This window comes from Uloborus diversus, chromosome 10 (genome assembly GCF_026930045.1).
Source record: "Uloborus diversus isolate 005 chromosome 10, Udiv.v.3.1, whole genome shotgun sequence".
Lineage (NCBI taxonomy): Eukaryota > Metazoa > Arthropoda > Arachnida > Araneae > Uloboridae > Uloborus > Uloborus diversus.
This window is the reverse complement of record NC_072740.1, coordinates 3548765-3567321: the sequence shown is the minus strand read 5'-3', so window position 1 is coordinate 3567321 and position 18557 is coordinate 3548765. Positions and strand designations below refer to the sequence as shown.

At 35.6% G+C, this 18557-nt stretch overlaps 1 protein-coding gene across 2 annotated transcripts in view; it reads right to left on the bottom strand.

Moving 5' to 3' along the window:
• LOC129231845 (proton-coupled zinc antiporter SLC30A9, mitochondrial-like) overlaps positions 1-18557 on the bottom strand; it is a 127288-nt gene that overhangs the window by 16736 nt on the left and 91995 nt on the right. For both annotated transcript variants that reach the window (XM_054866227.1, XM_054866228.1), the window contains 2 exons: positions 18467-18506; positions 3214-3285 (listed from right to left, as the gene is read on the bottom strand). In XM_054866227.1, coding sequence (XP_054722202.1) covers positions 3214-3285; positions 18467-18506 — 112 coding nt within the window. The remainder of the gene's footprint in view (positions 1-3213; positions 3286-18466; positions 18507-18557) is intronic.

Here is an 18557-nt window from a genome sequence, read left to right as displayed (position 1 = left end):
ACTGCTATACCACACTTATCTGCCAGCTTAATAACATGATCTAAATCCTGTTGAAGCTGATTTACTTGTTCTTCATTTTCTACAATCCCCATAACTTTGACATCATGAGCAAAATAATTTATGTTTCCAGAAATATTTTCATGAATATAATTCTTAAAAATTATAAACAAAAGAGGCCCTAAAACTGATCTTTTAGGAACCCCACGGAAAACATCACTTCATTTAGAATAATTTCCTCCTCCAACTACCGTAAAATACCGAACGTAACTCCCCTATCGATTATAACCCCCCCTTCCCCCTCCTTTCACATAAAAATTTTCTGATCATCTTAATTTGCCACTCCTTGCAAAAAAAATAATTAAAAAGGATAACATTTTCTGCTTTACTTAGAAAGCCTTTACAGAGGTTTAGCTTCTCCCTCCATGTGCAGGTTTTCTTTTCTTTCAAAAAAAAAGAAAGAAAAGAAAAAAAAAACGGTCTCCAAAGTGTATTTCCTTTGAAAATGTCTAGACTCCTTTTGATGCAAGGGCGCCTTTTTTTTTTGTTCATATTTACAGTCGAGTCCCGACATATGCGAGGGATGCATTTCAAGACACCTCGCGCTAAGTCGAAATTTCGCGTTGTAGAAAAATGTAAGGATATTTTTTTAGAAACATACCAAATTCTTTTAAATGCTATTAAACACCACTTCAACTGCTTTAAAGCATTCTTCAACTATAAATTACAGTTTCTTACATAAAGAACTAAACTTTTACTGTTTTAAAAAAATAAAAAAAGGCAAAAAGGCGTTTATTCGAGGTAAAATACTTTAAAATGCACAAAATGAATGATCAATGGGAAGGAAAGACATTAAAAAAAAAAAAACAACAATAACAACACAGCACAGTATGTAGTAATAGTAAAATGCTGCACTATAATAGTTCTGTACAGTAGATACAGTAATAATATCCATGAGTCGAAAAATAATGATGATGATTCATGCTCTATGAGCAGATCGTTATTCTTTTTTAATACATTTTAAAATATGATTGCTTCGCTTTTTCTTTTATAACGTTTCCATTTATGGCAACAGCCTCTCTTCCTGAACTCTTTAATCCACAGTACAAGAGCAGCTTCCTTTTTCATAATACTTATTTACTTTGCTTAGACACTACTCTGCAAGCTACAATATTAAAACCAAGTTCGGAACTTTTAACAGATTTTTTTTTGACTTTTAATTGTACGTATTTAAGATTCACTCATAATTATTGTCTTGACACCGTTGACATTTTGTAGTTCAAGCATATCTAGATTCTTAATCTTTTTTTTGGCAGAAACTTTCTTTTTCTTCTCTTCTTCAAACTTAGGATGAAACAGCACTCTAAGGTGTCATTATATTTTATCAACTTTAATAATTAGAATGAAAAAAAAATAATGAAAGATGTTGAGCGTATATGTGATGCATTAACAATGCAATGCATAGACTAGTTTGGTGTGAGAACTTTAGCTGTGAGTGATTCTAAGAGATGTAATAACATTCACGAAATCAATATTTGGTTAGCCAATAACTAAGTCGATACTTCCTACAAAAAAAAATCAAGTTGTTGATGAAGAATCCGCGTTAGCTCTAAAATTCGTTACTCATGAAAAATTTGTGTTAGTCCTTTCCCGTTAGTCGAATCCCGTTGTAGTGGGATTCGACTGTATTACAAAAGAAATTTATGCAATCGTACTGCTTTTTATTCATTTTGGAAGGAGCATTTTTCTTCTGACTTGTGAAAATAAACAATCTTCAACATGATGCCATTTTGAAAACGCGACGCCATTTTGGAAATGCGTTGCTTAAAAAGTAGCGCAACACTTAAAAATAACCTTTATAAAAGCAGAAATAGAGTACTGAAACGAGTTTAGGATCATCAGAAACCTATATTTTACGAAATCGAGCAAGAGATTTGTCTGTTTTTATGTTCCCGAATTTTGTAAAGCGCAGTTTTCAAAATTACAATTTTCGTTACGAATTTGCGGTTGTGATTGTGATTTTTGCTTCTATTTTGAAACAAGAGCATTAAGATTTTTTTTGCTTTTACTGTAAACTTATTACATTTAGCACATGATGAATTTTCAAGTGATAAATTTATAGGGATTTTGCCAACTTAAGGTGCAAAATCCTTTCTTACAAAAAAAAAAAAGGCGCCCACGAGCAATTTATTACAAAAAAATTATGAAAAGATTTAATTAACTAATTTCTCACTCTTCATTAATATTAACTGTTATTTACTTATTTTTTCTTTTCTGTACTCTAAAATTAATACTACTAAAATCAATTATTTTGGCTAATTTTTCAAACAAATTTCAATTATAACCCCCTCCTAAAATTGACAAGTTTTGTTTTGAAAATAGGGGGGGGGGAGTACTTTCGGGATTTTACAGTATTCTTTTTCTTTTTCCTTCCAGTCATCCAATTTTTTACTCAAATTAAAGTTTCCTATATCCTATTCCTATATCAGCTCGTTTGCAGAGAAGAGCAACATGCTGTACCTTATCGAAAGCTTTTTGAAAATAAATATAAACAATATCTACATACGTTTTGTTATCTTGAGCCATCATAATCTTGTAATAGAAATGCATTTAATCAGTAGCACACAATTTACCTTTTCTGAAACCATTCTGTAAACTAGTCAACAGACTATTTAGTCTATAAGAAATTTGTAATCTGGATTTCAATCAAAATTTAGCATCCACTAGTTCCTCTGCACATTCAACTAAAATTTGTGGATGAATACTATCAGGTTTTAGACATTTTGTGCTTATTAGCACTCATCAGCCCGGCAGAGGAAAAAAAAATTGGTTTCTTATTTCTCAAGAAATCCATAAAAATGTGAATTTGGGTGGTATAGCTTACATATTTCTCAGATCTTTTCTATGATAAACATTTATGTCACTACAAGCAATACTGGTTGGGGACTTTAAATCCTTTTTCATATTATGCATGCAGCTGAATTGTGTGTGCAGCAATTTTAAGGTTCAATTATGCATAAAGAGAGAGCTATTCCATAAACATTTTACAAGCATATAAAAACATATCTTTCAATTGAATAACAACATTTTTATTGTGAATTTCATTTTTCAAAATGATAATTTTGATTGATTAAATTAGACAGTTACTTCACTACATTTGAATTTAAACCTATAAAATAAACTACCACTAAAATAAACTAGTAACTTTCAACTTACCATATTGAGCAAAAGTCATTCCTTCACGTTTAGCTCCTCTAATTGTTTCTCTAAATGCCATCACAAGAGTTCCTGTGAAAATTTTTTTAAGTCACATCAAACATATAAAAATTTAATATATCAACTTTTGATTGAACCAAAAACCTACAGAAATTCATTGAATAGTAACAATAAAACTTAATAAGTTCTTGAATTTCTCCTTTACTTTCTTTAACCATTTGATTTTTTTTTTTTTAAGTCAGACAACTGACACAGTAGTTGATATAAAATTGGCTGATATTCTTTTTTTTTTTTTTTTTTGCCCACAAACAAAGACTCTGCCTCAAAGGGTTAAAAGCAGATTTTATCAGAGTCAGCCGGGTCAGATGCATAAAAATTTGATTTTGTTGAAAATTTTATAGTGGTTTCTTCTTACGATTTTAGAAAACACATTTTTTCTTTTCTTTCAAAAAAAAAAAAATTCTAGTGACCAACCAAAATTCGAAAAGTTTGTCCTAAGTTTTTTTTCAAATTAACATTTTTCAATATTCGATTATCTCAGTGCTCACCCCACTGAGATAATTGATCCACAGTACTTCTTTAGATTACAGTATGATATTTAGCATCTAAATTGAAATATTTCGTAAATTTTATATCTGAACTTCAATGTAGCCTCTTAGGGATAACTATGGGATAGGTTAGGGTAGCTTTGTTGAAGAAAGTGAAAAAGTGCCACGTTTGAGCCTCCTGGTTCCAAGCACAGAGTTTCAACCATAGTTTTTACATGTAACATGTGTAAATATCTATACAAACTATGTAATAAGCTAATTTGATCCATGGCTCACCCTCAGTGCTGTCAAAAGATGCTACAATGTATGTCCTTTAACACACCGTTTACAAAACTATGGCAATTGTCATGCCAGCTCATGTAGCACACTTGTAAATGAGCATATGTTTTAATGATGAATCCAGCTAATTGTAGCTCCACTTAACTACTTAAAAATGTTTTTTTTTTTTTTTGTCTGACTTGGCAATTAGGCAACCATGGAAAATAGCTGGGTTCTGTAGCCTAATAAGACCTCATATAAGTCATTTACATTTTGGGCTGCTTTCATCAATAATTTCTTTAATGTTTGGAATTGCTCTTTCAACCTGTTTATTGGCACTAGAAAAGTATGGCGACCTGATCTGATGATTTATCTGATGATGATCGATTCCATGCAAAAACTTTTACACTCTGAGTGTAAGTACAATTTTTACATAATAATAACTAATATCATATTATATAGCTAGTTTTTCTCGATTAGGTCTTGATGTTGTGAATCTGCTTAAGCTTATAACATAAATACATTATAATTATGTTTAAAGTGGCTGCAGATCATTCTTAGAGAACTATTTTAGCTGGGCAGCTGTTAAGTAGACCAGCAATAATACGGGTTGCATTTTGTTGGATATGTTTCACTTCCGTAGGTTAGTAGAAGAACATAATTAGTTCAATTAGCATAATAATAATTTTGACTAATACTTATCCATTATTTTTTCAATAAAAAGCATTTCCTTAATAGGAAGACTAGCGGAATCTGGTTTCAATGTTGATTCAGTGCTGCATGAAGTGTAAACATGAAATAATATCTAAAATGCATAAATTTTACACCTAATGCATAAAAACTGGCAATTGCACCATCTTTGAAGGAAACAATAGGATATTGTTTAAAAAAGGAAAAGGTTTTCATTTTGATGCAGAAAACACTGGTGTTTCTGCGACACAACAATAAGAAGAATATTTTATGTATGTTTATAGCAAAAATGATTCCTTTGTTTTCTATGTTATTTGAGAAATTATGGTATGATGAATTTTTTTCAGTCACAGTTAGAAAGTGAAAGGGTAAAAAGCACATTTGTGCTTCAGCAAGATAGTCCACCACAGGGGTTTCCAACTGGTGGCCCACAGCCGCATGCAGCCCACGCGTCTTGTTTCTGAGGCCCATGGAGTCCTTTGAAAAAAATAATTTGTAGCATTAAATTTCATGTTTGTATGCAAGAAATTTTTTTAAAGAAAAACCATATCTGTTCCAAATGTTGTTCATTAATAATTGCCGTATTTTAGGGACTATAAGTTGCTTTTCCAAAATTTAGATGTATTTCATATGCAAAATAGTAGAGACTCTCCATGGCAGAGTTTGAGATTAACTTAGTTTTTAGTGGTAGCAAGCTCATCAACCCTCAGTCTTTCCATTTAACATTTTATAAGTATTCGGCAAAGTTTCTCTTTTCATTTTATAATCTTCATTATGTTGTTCCAGCTCCCCTCCCCGTCCAAAAACCTATTTTAGTTCCTGCTATAGTTATGTTGGGGTTTCAGCTATGGTCATTGATCACTTAGAAGTTGGAAACTCCTGGTCAACCACTTCACTTCACACAAATTTGTCGAGACTACCTCAATAAACTATTTTCCAATAGTTAGATAGATTGTGGTTCAAATTAACTATGAGCAATATGCTCTCTTACTTAACACCTCTGAACTTTTTTGTGTGGGAGTTCAACACAATTCAATGAATAAAAAAATGAATAACTGATACAGTAGCGCAAATAACACCACATATGCTTTTAGATTTCTTTTACATATAAAAATTGACATTAGAACAACCAATAATCAATGAGACATAAAACACAGCAATTTTTGACTCATACCACTGTGCATTTGTGCTCATTCACCTTTTTTGGAGTTTTGGAGGGAAATACAGCAGTTAACAAGGGTGTCAAATTCATTGTCATTAGTGCGTTGTTTCAAATTGCACCAGATTTTTTTAGAGTTGTTTACGTATCATTTTCATTTATGTTTCAATAGCAATGAAAAATATCAATATTTTGTTGTTTTTTTTTACTTCCACATATTATATTTCTGAGGCCATATGTTCCCATCTCATTTTCAGTGCGTCTCTTAGAACTTTGAACTCTAATATCTCCTTGAATTTGCTTGTAAATGCTTCAAAGATTTCGCGTTAGCAGTATTTTTCTATTCAGAATATTTTCTTCAATGTAATTGTAAGGACCTAGGGGCTGGATAAAAAGTTAGATTTCGTATATTTAAATTTTTTATTTTATTTTATTTATTTTTTGCTTCAAACTTTTAAATATCTTAACTCTGCATCTTATTTTGATGATTTTTGCAATCATAAGTATGCATTTTAGACTGCTGGTTGCAAAAATAGAGGAAAAGTGGGAGTTTCCTTGGCCGCTAGAGGGCGCTACAGTTGCTGGGGGGAGTGTTTTTGCTGCTCCTGAGATAAGTGATTTTTTACTGTAATTGTTTATTTTACTACTTTAGTTTCAGTATTTTTATTGTATTTTATCATATAATTAAGTATTCTTGTGTACTTGCTTTCTTAAAGTGTTTTTCTATTCTGTGTAGCTAAGCCTAAATTGTGCTGATTTCTTGTTAAGCCTGACTGCTCTGTTTAGGGTGTAACTTGTTTATTTTAATTTACTGCTTATCTTAGGATTTAGTAATATTTGTATCTTTTACTTCCAATGCTTTCTAATTCTAATAATTAGCAATATTTCTCCAATCTTGTATTTTTGTATTGACGTTTTAAGTGTACCATTTTGAGCTAGAATGGGAGTTATATGCATAATGAAGGAGGTTAAAAGTGGTAAAGGGGACAAGTGGATTTCTTGTGACCTATGTCAGATGTTCTGCTTGTTTAAGGGGAAGGATGAGTCTGAGAAGGATTTCATTTGCACAAATTGTGTTGAACTCTCAGAAATCAGAGTTAGGATGCTTACTTTGGAGGGTGAGTTAGCATTAGGCTGTAGGCCTGTAGATGGGGTAAACACTCCAGAGGGAAAGGGGGAAGTTAGCAAAAAGGAAGTTGGCATTAGCTGTGTGTTAGATAGTGGGAATATTCCAGAATTAAAGGAGGAAGTTAGTAAAAAGGATGTGGAAATTAGCTGTGTGTTAGATAGTGGGAAAATTCCAGAGGTAAAGGGGAAAGTTATTGCTGAGGCGACTGACTGGGAAACAAAGGGTATAATTTTGGGAGATTCAATGGTGCGTGAGGTGGGAAACTCAATAGGCAGAGTTAGACGTAAGGTGGCTAGATGTTGTTTGCCAGGGGCTCGGATGAGAGATGTAAATAGGGTTGCTGAAAAGAAGGGGGTATTTAATAAAGAGGATGTAGTTACTTTGTGGGTGGGAACTAATGATGTAGGCCATAGTAACAATGATGAGTTTACAAAGGAATGGGATTCCCTGTTGGACAAAGCAACCAACTGTTTGGCAAATGTCCAAGTGGTTGGTTTGCTTCCCAGGTATGGAGTGCATAGGAGTTGGTTAAACCAACGGGCTAGGTGTATGAACCTGATACTCAAGGAAATCTGCGTTAAGCGTAGTATCAGGTTTATTGATGTGTGGAGTAAATGTAAACGAGATTGGATTGCTAGGGATGGCCTACATCTGAGCTCTACAGGGGTCAAAATGGTTAGTGGTTTGGTTTTAGAGGCTTCAGAATCAAAAAACTAAGTTGGAATGGGGGGCATGGTTTACAGAGCAGAATTCGAAAGGGTACTAACTATCGGGATTTTAGTAGAAACGGAAATAGGGTGGCTAATAAGAGAAAAGATTTTAACACTTGGGATTCAAACAATCGTGCAGCATTAAATAAAAGTAAGATGGGCTTACTTAAGGTTTTTTATACAAATGCTCGTAGTATTAGGAACAAGATGGAAGAATTGAAAAGCATAATTATAGACGAGAGGTTGGATATTATTGGAGTTACCGAGACATGGGCTACCGAAAGTGATGATGATTTATTATCTATTGCTGGGTATAATTTGTTTAGACAAGATAGAGTAGGTAAAAGAGGTGGTGGGGTTTTATTTCATGTCAGAAACACTTTAATTTGCAATGAATTGGTAATTAATGATAAACCTAATGAGATTGATATGATTTGGCTGGAGTTGATTAGTAATAAGGGCAAAAAACTACGTCTGGAGAATATTTATAGGCCACCCAACTTAAGCCAGGGTCAAGAGGAACAGATGTTTAGTATTATTAGTGACATTTCTAGCAAGGGGTCAGTCATCATAATGGGAGATTTTAATTTTCCAGGAATTGATTGGAATAATTTTTACCATAGTAATAGCAGAGAAGAGGATTTTTTGAAAGTAATTGGTGACTGTTTCTTAGATCAAATTGTAACTCAGGGTACTCGACAGGATGCGATTTTAGATCTAGTTTTCTGCGACATGGAAGGCTCTGTTCGGGGGTTATGTGTAGGGGAACACATTGGAGATAGTGACCACAACAGTATTAGGTTTGGGAATAAATTTGATATGCACAAAGTAGAGAATTTTAGGTTTGTGCCCAATTTCAGAAATACTGACTTTGTGGCACTTCGGCCGAGTTTGAAAGCAGTTTTTTCTTCTGGATTGGACAATAGCGATGTGAATCTTTAGTGGGCTGAGTTTAAGGAAAATCTAGCGAATACGGTTAGGGATCATGTTCCTTTTAGGAGAAAGGGTGTCAACACTAAAATTTGGCCAATGTGGTTCTCCAGGGAAAGTAAAGACGCTCTAAATTACAAGCAAGCTGCTTTTCATAGGTTTAGAGAAACAGGTCACAGTGCAGATAGGCTCCAATATTGTAAGGCAAGGCGTAAATTTAAGTATTTGGTACGGATTCAGAAAAGAGAATTGGAGCAAAGACTGGCAGATAACATAAACAGGAATCCCAAGAGGTTTTTTGCATACGCTAATTCGGGGAAAGTTCGAAATAGTCATACTGGGCCACTGGTTGATGAGCACGGAATTTTAATTCAGAACGATAGTGATATTGCTAATGTTCTTAATAACTTTTTTTCGAGTGTTTTTAACGATAACTGTATCTCAACAGTTGACATCAACAAGACACAAGCTATAGTACAGCTTGAGGACTTTGTATTTTCCAGGGATGACGTTTTACTTCATTTGAAAAAAATTAAAGAGACTAAGGCTCCGGGGCCAGATAATATTTATCGAAAATTTTAGTTGAATGTGCAGAGGAATTAGCAGATGTAATCGCAAACATTTTCAATGCTTCTTATAATTCGGGGACAGTGCCAGAGGACTGGAAGCTGGCTAACATTACACCGCTCTTCAAGAAAGGGTCTAAAGGGAGTGCGGGAAATTATAGACCTGTGAGTCTAACTTCGGTGGTTTGCAAAATTTTTGAAACATTGATGAAAATTAAGATAGTAAATTTTCTAGAGACTAATAATCTATTGACTAGTTTTCAGTACGGTTTCAGGAAAGGCAAATCTTGTGCAACTAATTTATTACATTTCTATGACAAAGTTACCATGGCTTTGGACAATAAGAAGCCTGTAGATGTTGTTTACATTGATTTTCAAAAAGCTTTCGATAAGGTACCGCATGTTGCTCTACTTAGCAAATTAGCTGATATAGGAATAGGAGGGAAAACTTTCATTTGGGTAAAAAATTGGCTGACCGGAAGGAAACAAAGAGTAGTTGTAAGGGGAAATTATTCTAATTGGAGTGAGGTCTTAAGCGGGGTTCCTCAAGGATCAGTGTTAGGGCCTGTTTTGTTCATTGTCTTTATGAACGATATTCACAAAAATATTTCTGGGAACATGAATTGTTTTGCTGATGATGTCAAAGTTATGGGGACTGTAGAAAATGAAGAACAAGCAAATCAGCTGCAAGAGTATCTAGATCATATTACAGAGTGGGCTGATAAATGGGGTATGTGTTGGGCTAAATGCCTTTATTTTTGGTTCTTGAAGGATTTCACCAATGTTGTTAAAAAAAAAAACATTTTGTGACTTACCTTTTGCCATTCCGAGAGAAAACCTTGCGCGGGGAATCCCATCCACCTGCCACCAACACTCAAATGTCCGAGTTTGAATCGGAAGTGTTCGGAAAAACATGTGGCACGCTATGATTGGTTGCCGTCATTCGGCAGATGTCGGTAAACTTCCGAAAGAGCACGTGTCGATGACGTGATGAAATCATGTTGAGGTGTTAAGTGCTGAATGCCAAATTAAATAAGAATTGTGCAACCTGCAAGCTGTGTGATTACCGAGTAGTGTTGTTCTGGCAATATGCAAATCATGTAACATCACATTGTTTCGGGAAAGGCCGAATCTGGCTATAAATACGCAGACCGGCCGTAGCTCGATCGGCTACTTTTCTTCTACTCGTCTCCTCGTCTTGTGTTGTCTGTGTTTTGTGAACGTGTTCGTCAAATGTCATCATAAATTTTCGCTACTGGCCTCTTGGGTGAGGTCTGGTCTTTCTTGAAAAAGCACTGCTGATGTCTTAAGTTTGGAAAGCGCGTGTTGTGATGACGTCTACCAAAGTGAAAAGTTGTAATTTTCCCTGATGTGGGTCATTTGTTCTCCGGTGAAAGAAGATCGTGTTCATCCTTGGTATGCCTTTTTCCCTGATGTGGTGAACTGTTGCTCACGCGGTACGAACTGACCTGCCTGCAATTCGTGGAAATTGCCATGCCGTCCAACGATCGGTGAGGCGTCACCATGGAACATCAACAGGACTTTTGATCCATGCATGGACTTATTGTAAGATCTCTTTTTTTAAATTTTTCTTCGGGGAACAAATCATTGTGTTGTAATCATTTTTCAATATGTGTCAAATAAATGTTTTTCAGTGTAAAGAATGATTCATGTTTTATTTTCTTCGGGCAGACCACTACCTCAAATTTTTAGTTGGAAATGAGTTGCCTAATTTTCAGTTTAGCTGTAGGCCATTAACCTCAAATTATATCCAACAGGTGGTAGCAGAGCGTGGTTGACCTGCCCGGAGAAAATTGAATCATTTTTTATTATGGAGAAAGATTATAGAAACGTTGAGAAGTTGGGCTCCCATAATTGGGCTACCTGGTCCAAAGATATAAAAATGGTGCTCATAGAAAGGGATTTATGGGAGATTACCCAAAAGAAACCAGAAGGGGAGTTAACTAGTGCTGACAGAGAAAGATGTGGCCAAGCTTTAGCCATCATCTATTTAAACTTGGAAAAAGACATAAAAAGGTTAATTGATAATTTGGAAGATCCTAGTGAAGCCTGGAAAGCCCTTAAGGCAAATTTTGAACCCCCATCTTTGGCCAGAGTAGCCGCATTATGGGAATCCTACTTCTCTTGCAAAATGCAAGAAGGTGAAACGGTGGGATTATTCGCTGCAAGGTTGGGGGGAATTTTTAACCAATTAGTCGAAAATGGATATATTCTGGAAGAAAAACTCAGAACATTTCAATTGATACGGCATTTACCTCATAATTTCAGCAGTATTGTTCAAGCCATCTACAGATGGGAAGGAGAGAGATTTACTTTCTCGAAAGTAAAAGATGAACTACTGGCTGAGGAAGGTAGGATTAGGTATTTGGCCGAAGAGCCTAATATAGAAAATTCGGCAATGTTTTCAAAACCCGGAAACTCCGGAATGGCAAATGGTAGGGGTAAATTTCTTGCTAAAAATAAAGTTTGTTACATTTGCAAAAAGAAAGGGCATATTGCGTCGAAGTGTTGGAGCCGTAACAAAGTAAAACAGGATAAGAATTTTAAATTTCAAGCCAAAGAAGACCCTCAGGCAGGAATGTTTTGTTCAGTAAATGAAAACGAAATTTCTGCAAACACTACCTACCCAAAATATGAGGATACATGGCTATTGGATAGCGGCAGCACATCTCATTTTTGTAGAGATAGATCATTATTTGCCGAGCTAGAGCCTGTACAAAACACACAAATGGAGGTAGCTGTAGGAAATGTGAAGAGCCAAGTAGAGGGCATTGGGAAAGTGATTTTTAAAATTGAATCAGATGGAAAATTAGTTACCATCACCCTGAATAACGTTTTCCATGCTCCAACACTGCGACGCAACCTAATTTCTGATTAAGGTGAAAAAACAACGTAAGTAAAGCACAAATATTCGAGAAAATGCAGCATATAGCTATTTCAAGGCTACAATGGAGCCTCTTCATCAGTGCAAAAAGCTCACCAACACAACCAGAAGTTGCGAGAGAACTGACAAAAAACCAGGTGGACACCGGTATTTATACCAAAGAGAGCCAACCAATAAGAATACAGGAATATGACAACAAACAACCAATCAGCGAACAGCATGTACGCTCCGGGCTCAAAGCAAGGCAAGAGACAACCAATCAAAGCCAAGGAGACAAAAAGAGTGCGAGACACCAAAGAAACAGGAAAGGCAATTATAGAAATTGCTTCCAAATATCATGAAAAAATGGAGTTTCTTATCTTAAAGCAGTGGCTTTCGATCGTGGTTATTCTCCTAGCATCATTGATTCAATTTATAATAAGTTAATTAAGCCCTCTCATTCTGAAAAGGTTTCTGCTTCTAGTGCTTCGTATACTATTGTTTTGCCTTATTATCCAAAAGTTAGTCATCAAGTTGCAAAGATTTTGAAGAAATTTGGTTTCGATACAGCTTTTAATCCAGTTAATAAGATTAATTTTACAAACTTAAAGGACCCCATTGATTGCCATAGCAACTGGGGCATTTATAGCATCTCCTGCAAGTGTGGACTTGGCTACGTTGGACAGACTAAACGTGCTCTCAAGCACCGTCTGAAAGAGCACGAAAACTATGTTAAGCATAAAGAACTTGCTCGTTCTTCCATCGCTCAGCATTGCTGGACTTCTGGTCACTGTTTTGATTTTTCATCTGCAAAGATTATTTGTAAATGTTCTTTGGTTTATGACCTCGATTTCTGGGAAGCTTACCATATTTGGAAAAATTCTCATTCTCTTGTCAATGATTTTTCCAGCACTCCATTTTTTCATGATATTTGGAAGCAATTTCTATAATTGCCTTTCCTGTTTCTTTGGTGTCTCGCACTCTTTTTGTCTCCTTGGCTTTGATTGGTTGTCTCTTGCCTTGCTTTGAGCCCGGAGCGTACATGCTGTTCGCTGATTGGTTGTTTGTTGTCATGTTCCTGTATTCTTATTGGTTGGCTCTCTTTGGTATAAATACCGGTGTCCACCTGGTTTTTTGTCAGTTCTCTCGCAACTTCTGGTTGTGTTGGTGAGCTTTTTGCACTGATGAAGAGGCTCCATTGTAGCCTTGAAATAGCTATATGCTGCATTTTCTCGAATATTTGTGCTTTACTTACGTTGTTTTTTCACCTTAATCATATTGTAGCACAAAGCTTATATGATAATTTTTCATTTAACCTAATTTCTGGTTCTTGTATAGACAGACAGGGCTATAAGCTCAAATGGTTGCCCGGAAAGATCTGTGTTTTTAATCAAGAAAATGTTAAATTATTTACAGCAAATTTAATAAATAAACTTTATCATGTTAAACCAAATTTTTATATTGATTGTGAAAATGTTAATTATACCAAAGTTTTTAAGACCAAGGACCCGTCTGAAGGGGCCAATATGGTCAGTGTTGATATGGAAAAATGGCATAGGAGATTTTGCCATATAAATATGGAAAGTATCACCAAAACGAGTAAACTTGGTGCAGTCCAAGGACTGGAGATTAAGAAGGGGCAAAAACCCAATTGTGACCCTTGTCAATTAGGAAAAATGAGGAAGTGCTCGTTTAAATTTATGCCAGAAAGGCGTACTAATTCTGCACTTCAATTGCTCTATATGGACCTGATGGGACCCCTTCAGACCGAGTCCTTGGGGGGAAAGAAATATATTTTTATAATTATAGATGATTTCTCAAGAAAGTCATATGTTTTCTTTTTAAGAACAAAAAATGAGGCATTTAATGTTTTTGTAAATTTTCAAAAAAGGACTGAAAGATTCCTGAACTCAAAAATTTTGGCTATCCGTTCCGATAATGGAACAGAATTTGTTAACAAAGATTTTGAAAACTATCTCACCAATCAGGGAATAAAGATAGAGCGGACCAATTCCTACACCCCGCAAATGAACGGGGTAGTAGAAAGATATAATTTAACCATAATGAATGGTGTGAGGTCTATGCTCAAGGATTCTGGATTGGGGGATGAGTTTTGGGCTGAAGCCGCTCTTTGTTTCAACTATGTAAGGAATCGGACGGTAATAGGAAATATGGACAAGACCCCTTTTGAGCTGTTTTCTGGGCGTAAACCTTCAGTGAGGCACCTACGTATTTTTGGGTGTACTGCCTATGTAGGTCAGCCTAAGTCTAAACTAAAAAAGTTAGATATGAGGGCTACCAAGGGGATCATGGTCGGATACGCCTTACGTACCAAAGGGTACAGAATCTGGGATCCTGAAACCAGAACAGTCACAGAAACTATTAACGTAAAGTTTAATGAAAATGAAAAATGGGGGGAATTAAAAGTCCAAAATAAAAATGAGAGAAAATTTAACTTTATCAGGCCTATAAGTGAAGTTCAACTTGAACAGGAAATCCAGGAGAGTGTTGAGCAAACTCCCTGTGAAAAGATTAAATGGGTTAGAGAAGCCAAAAAGAGAAAGACCGGGGACAGGACTGATATTTATTATACAATTGCCGGTAAAAATAAAGTAAGATTAAATTCATTAAAACAGGTTCTAAAATATTGTAGTGAGAATAAAATAGAGTATAAACCAAAACTTTTTGACTTTTCATCTAAAAATCCAATAGTAGGGGAAGTCTGTGACGACAGTGAAAGTTCGGGAGAAAGTGAAGAAGCAAGTTTGGTAGAAATTTTTATACCGAATTCGTATAGGCAATGTATGGCTACCCCCGAGGTGGACAACTGGAAACTGGCCATGGAGTCTGAATTAGATGTCATTAACCAAAGAGAGGTGTGGGACCTTGTACCCCCACCAGAGGGGAAACCAATTTTGGGAAACAGGTGGGTCTACGACCTCAAGGTAAATGACAGGGGTGAAATTGTAAGATACAAGGCCAGATTAGTTGTAAGGGGGGACCGTCAGTCAATTGAGTCATATTCTGAAGTTTTCAGTCCAGTAATTGAGTTTTCACTTGTAAGATTTTTCTTTTCTATTTTTATATGTCTTTTAAAATGGTGTCACTCACAAATTGATGTAAAAAATGCTTACCTGTATGCTGATTTAGAGGAACAAATCTACATGAGACAACCAGAGGGTTTTGTCAGTAAAAGCCACCCTAACTTTGTCTGTAAATTGAAGAAGTCTCTCTATGGACTACACCAGTCCGGAAGAAACTTGTTCTTAGACATAGACAGTGTTCTTCGTGGTTTTGGTTTTCAAAAATTAAAAGGATGTAATTGTGTATATCATAGAGACAAAAATACTTTTCTTCTTATTTATGTAGATGATATAATAATTCTAGCAAAAAATGAAAATTTAATTAAAAAGGTAATTAATGAAATTAAAAGTATGTATGATATTAAAGAAATGGGGAAAACCAGAAAGCTCCTGGGGATTGAATTTGTGGAAGATAAAAATAATCTTTTTATTCACCAAAGCTCTTATATTTCGAAGGTCTTGGAGTTATTCTCCGATTACTATGTGCCAAATTCAACCCTCCCAATCTCAAAGGGTACAGTTTTGTCGAAGGACGACTGCCCGAAAACTGAGGAAGAAAAAAGGGAAGCAGAAAAGCTCCCATACAGAAATTTGTTGGGTTGTATGGCATACATAGTGGGAAAGACCCGACCTGACATTTCGTATGCGGTGAATATTTTTTCCCAATTTCAAGCAAATCCCGGAAGAAAGCATTGGGATTTTCTATTAAGATTGCTAGGGTATTTAAAATATACAATATCATACAAACTAAATTTAAGCTCAATCAATAGTGTAGATCTACGGGGATTTTCAGACTCCGATTACGCCGCTAATCGGGAAGATAGAGTCTCAATGGGAGGATCAATTTTGTGTATTGATCGGGTCCCGATTAATTGGAGGACATTTAAACATAAATGTGTTGCGTTATCTACAATGGAAGCAGAATATATTTCACTTGGTGAAACTGCAAAAGAAATGGTCTGGCTGAAGAGGATAATTACAGAAATAAGTGAATTAAATATTGAAAACCTCCAGCTTAGAGATACAATTATTTACTGTGATAACACTGCAACAATTGATTTTTCTAAGTCTCCTATTGAGAATTTCCGTACAAAACACATTGATGTAAGGTACCATTTTTTAAGAAATTTAATTGAGCAAAAGATTTTTTTGATTAAATATGTGAGGACAAATGTAAACATCGCGGATATTTTCACTAAACCCCTATCTAAGAATTGTTTAAATAAACTTTGTAAAATTATATTTAATTGGGATTAAATGAGGGGGGCGTATCAAATTTTTGAACTGTTTTTCAAATGTATCTTTTGTAAATATAATATGAATGTAGTTAAATGTTTTTAATGTATATAATGTGGTTTTTGATGAAATTCCTTCAAGAGGGGGGAACTTGTTGGGCTAAATGCCTTTATTTTTGGTTCTTGAAGGATTTCACCAATGTTGTTTAAAAAAAAAAAAAAAAAAAACATTTTGTGACTTACCTTTTGCCATTCCGAGAGAAAACCTTGCGCGGGGAATCCCATCCACCTGCCACCAACACTCAAATGTCCGAGTTTGAATCGGAAGTGTTCGGAAAAACATGTGGCACGCTATGATTGGTTGCCGTCATTCGGCAGATGTCGGTAAACTTCCGAAAGAGCACGTGTCGATGACGTGATGAAATCATGTTGAGGTGTTAAGTGCTGAATGCCAAATTAAATAAGAATTGTGCAACCTGCAAGCTGTGTGATTACCGAGTAGTGTTGTTCTGGCAATATGCAAATCATGTAACGTCACATTGTTTCGGGAAAGGCCGAATCTGGCTATAAATACGCAGACCGGCCGTAGCTCGATCGGCTACTTTTCTTCTACTCGTCTCCTCGTCTTGTGTTGTCTGTGTTTTGTGAACGTGTTCGTCAAATGTCATCATAAATTTTCGCTACTGGCCTCTTGGGTGAGGTCTGGTCTTTCTTGAAAAAGCACTGCTGATGTCTTAAGTTTGGAAAGCGCGTGTTGTGATGACGTCTACCAAAGTGAAAAGTTATAATTTTCCCTGATGTGGGTCATTTGTTCTCCGGTGAAAGAAGATCGTGTCCATCCTTGGTATGCCTTTTTCCCTGTTGTGGTGAACTGTTGCTCACGCGGTACGAACTGACCTGCCTGCAATTCGTGGAAATTGCCATGCCGTCCAACGACCGGTGAGGCATCACCATGGAACATCAACAGGACTTTTGATCCATGCATGGACTTATTGTAAGATCTCTTTTTTTAAATTTTTCTTCGGGGAACAAATCATTGTGTTGTAATCATTTTTCAATATGTGTCAAATAAATGTTTTTCAGTGTAAAGAATGATTCATGTTTTATTTTCTTCGGGCAGACCACTACCTCAAATTTTTAGTTGGAAATGAGTTGCCTAATTTTCAGCTTAGCTGTAGGCCATTAACCTCAAATTATATCCAACAGTATGGCTGTTAATGTTGGGAAATGTCAAGTGCTACATTTAGGGCATGGAAATAAGTGTACAAGTTATTATTTGCAAGGTTCAGTCATTAGTCAGGCAGACAAAGTTACTGATCTGGGGGTCCTAATAAGTCAGGATTTAAAGTTTAGCCAACAGTGCAGCATTGCTAGCAACAAAGTCAATAAGATGCTTGGGTTTATCAATAGATCTATTTCAAATAAATCTAAAGAAGTTCTTCTGCCCTTATATAGAAGTTTGGTAAGACCCCATTTGGAGTATGCTGTTCAGTTTTGGTCTCCTTATCTTAAGAAAGACATTAATGTATTAGAAAGGGTTCAAAGGCAGGCTACAAGGATAATAAGTGGACTTTCCCACTTAGATTATGATTCCAGGCGTAGAAGGCTAAAAATGTAGTCTTGAGCAAAGAAGAGACCGAGGGGACATGATTCAGCTGTTTAAATTTATTAAAACGAAAGATGTTACGGGGCTAAAGTTTAGCACTGAAAACAGGACAAGGGGTCATTGTTTTAAGCTATTAAAATCTCAGGCTAACATGGATATTAGGAAAAAATTTTAGCAGGGTAGTGGAACCTTGGAATAGCTTACCGGAAGAGGTGGTAATGAGCAAAGGAGTAGACAGTTTTAAGAGGGCCATTGATCTTCACTGGGGATTGTAAATAGACTAGGACCAGTCTAGCTGGGCCCAGAGCCTGTTGCTGGCCATCACTTTTGTATTTGTATTTGTAAATGTCACAAACTGTTAGCACAAATAACTTGGAAAAAAAAAAGCATATGTATTCCACACGCAAAGTAAAATTTGCACAAAAATGAGAAAAATTTTAAAATTACAAACGTACCTCCTTCCGAAACCAGAGAGCCTCCAAGAACAACATATGCCTGAAACAAAAGATAAACTCTGTTACTTTCAATCAAATGCTAAATTATTTA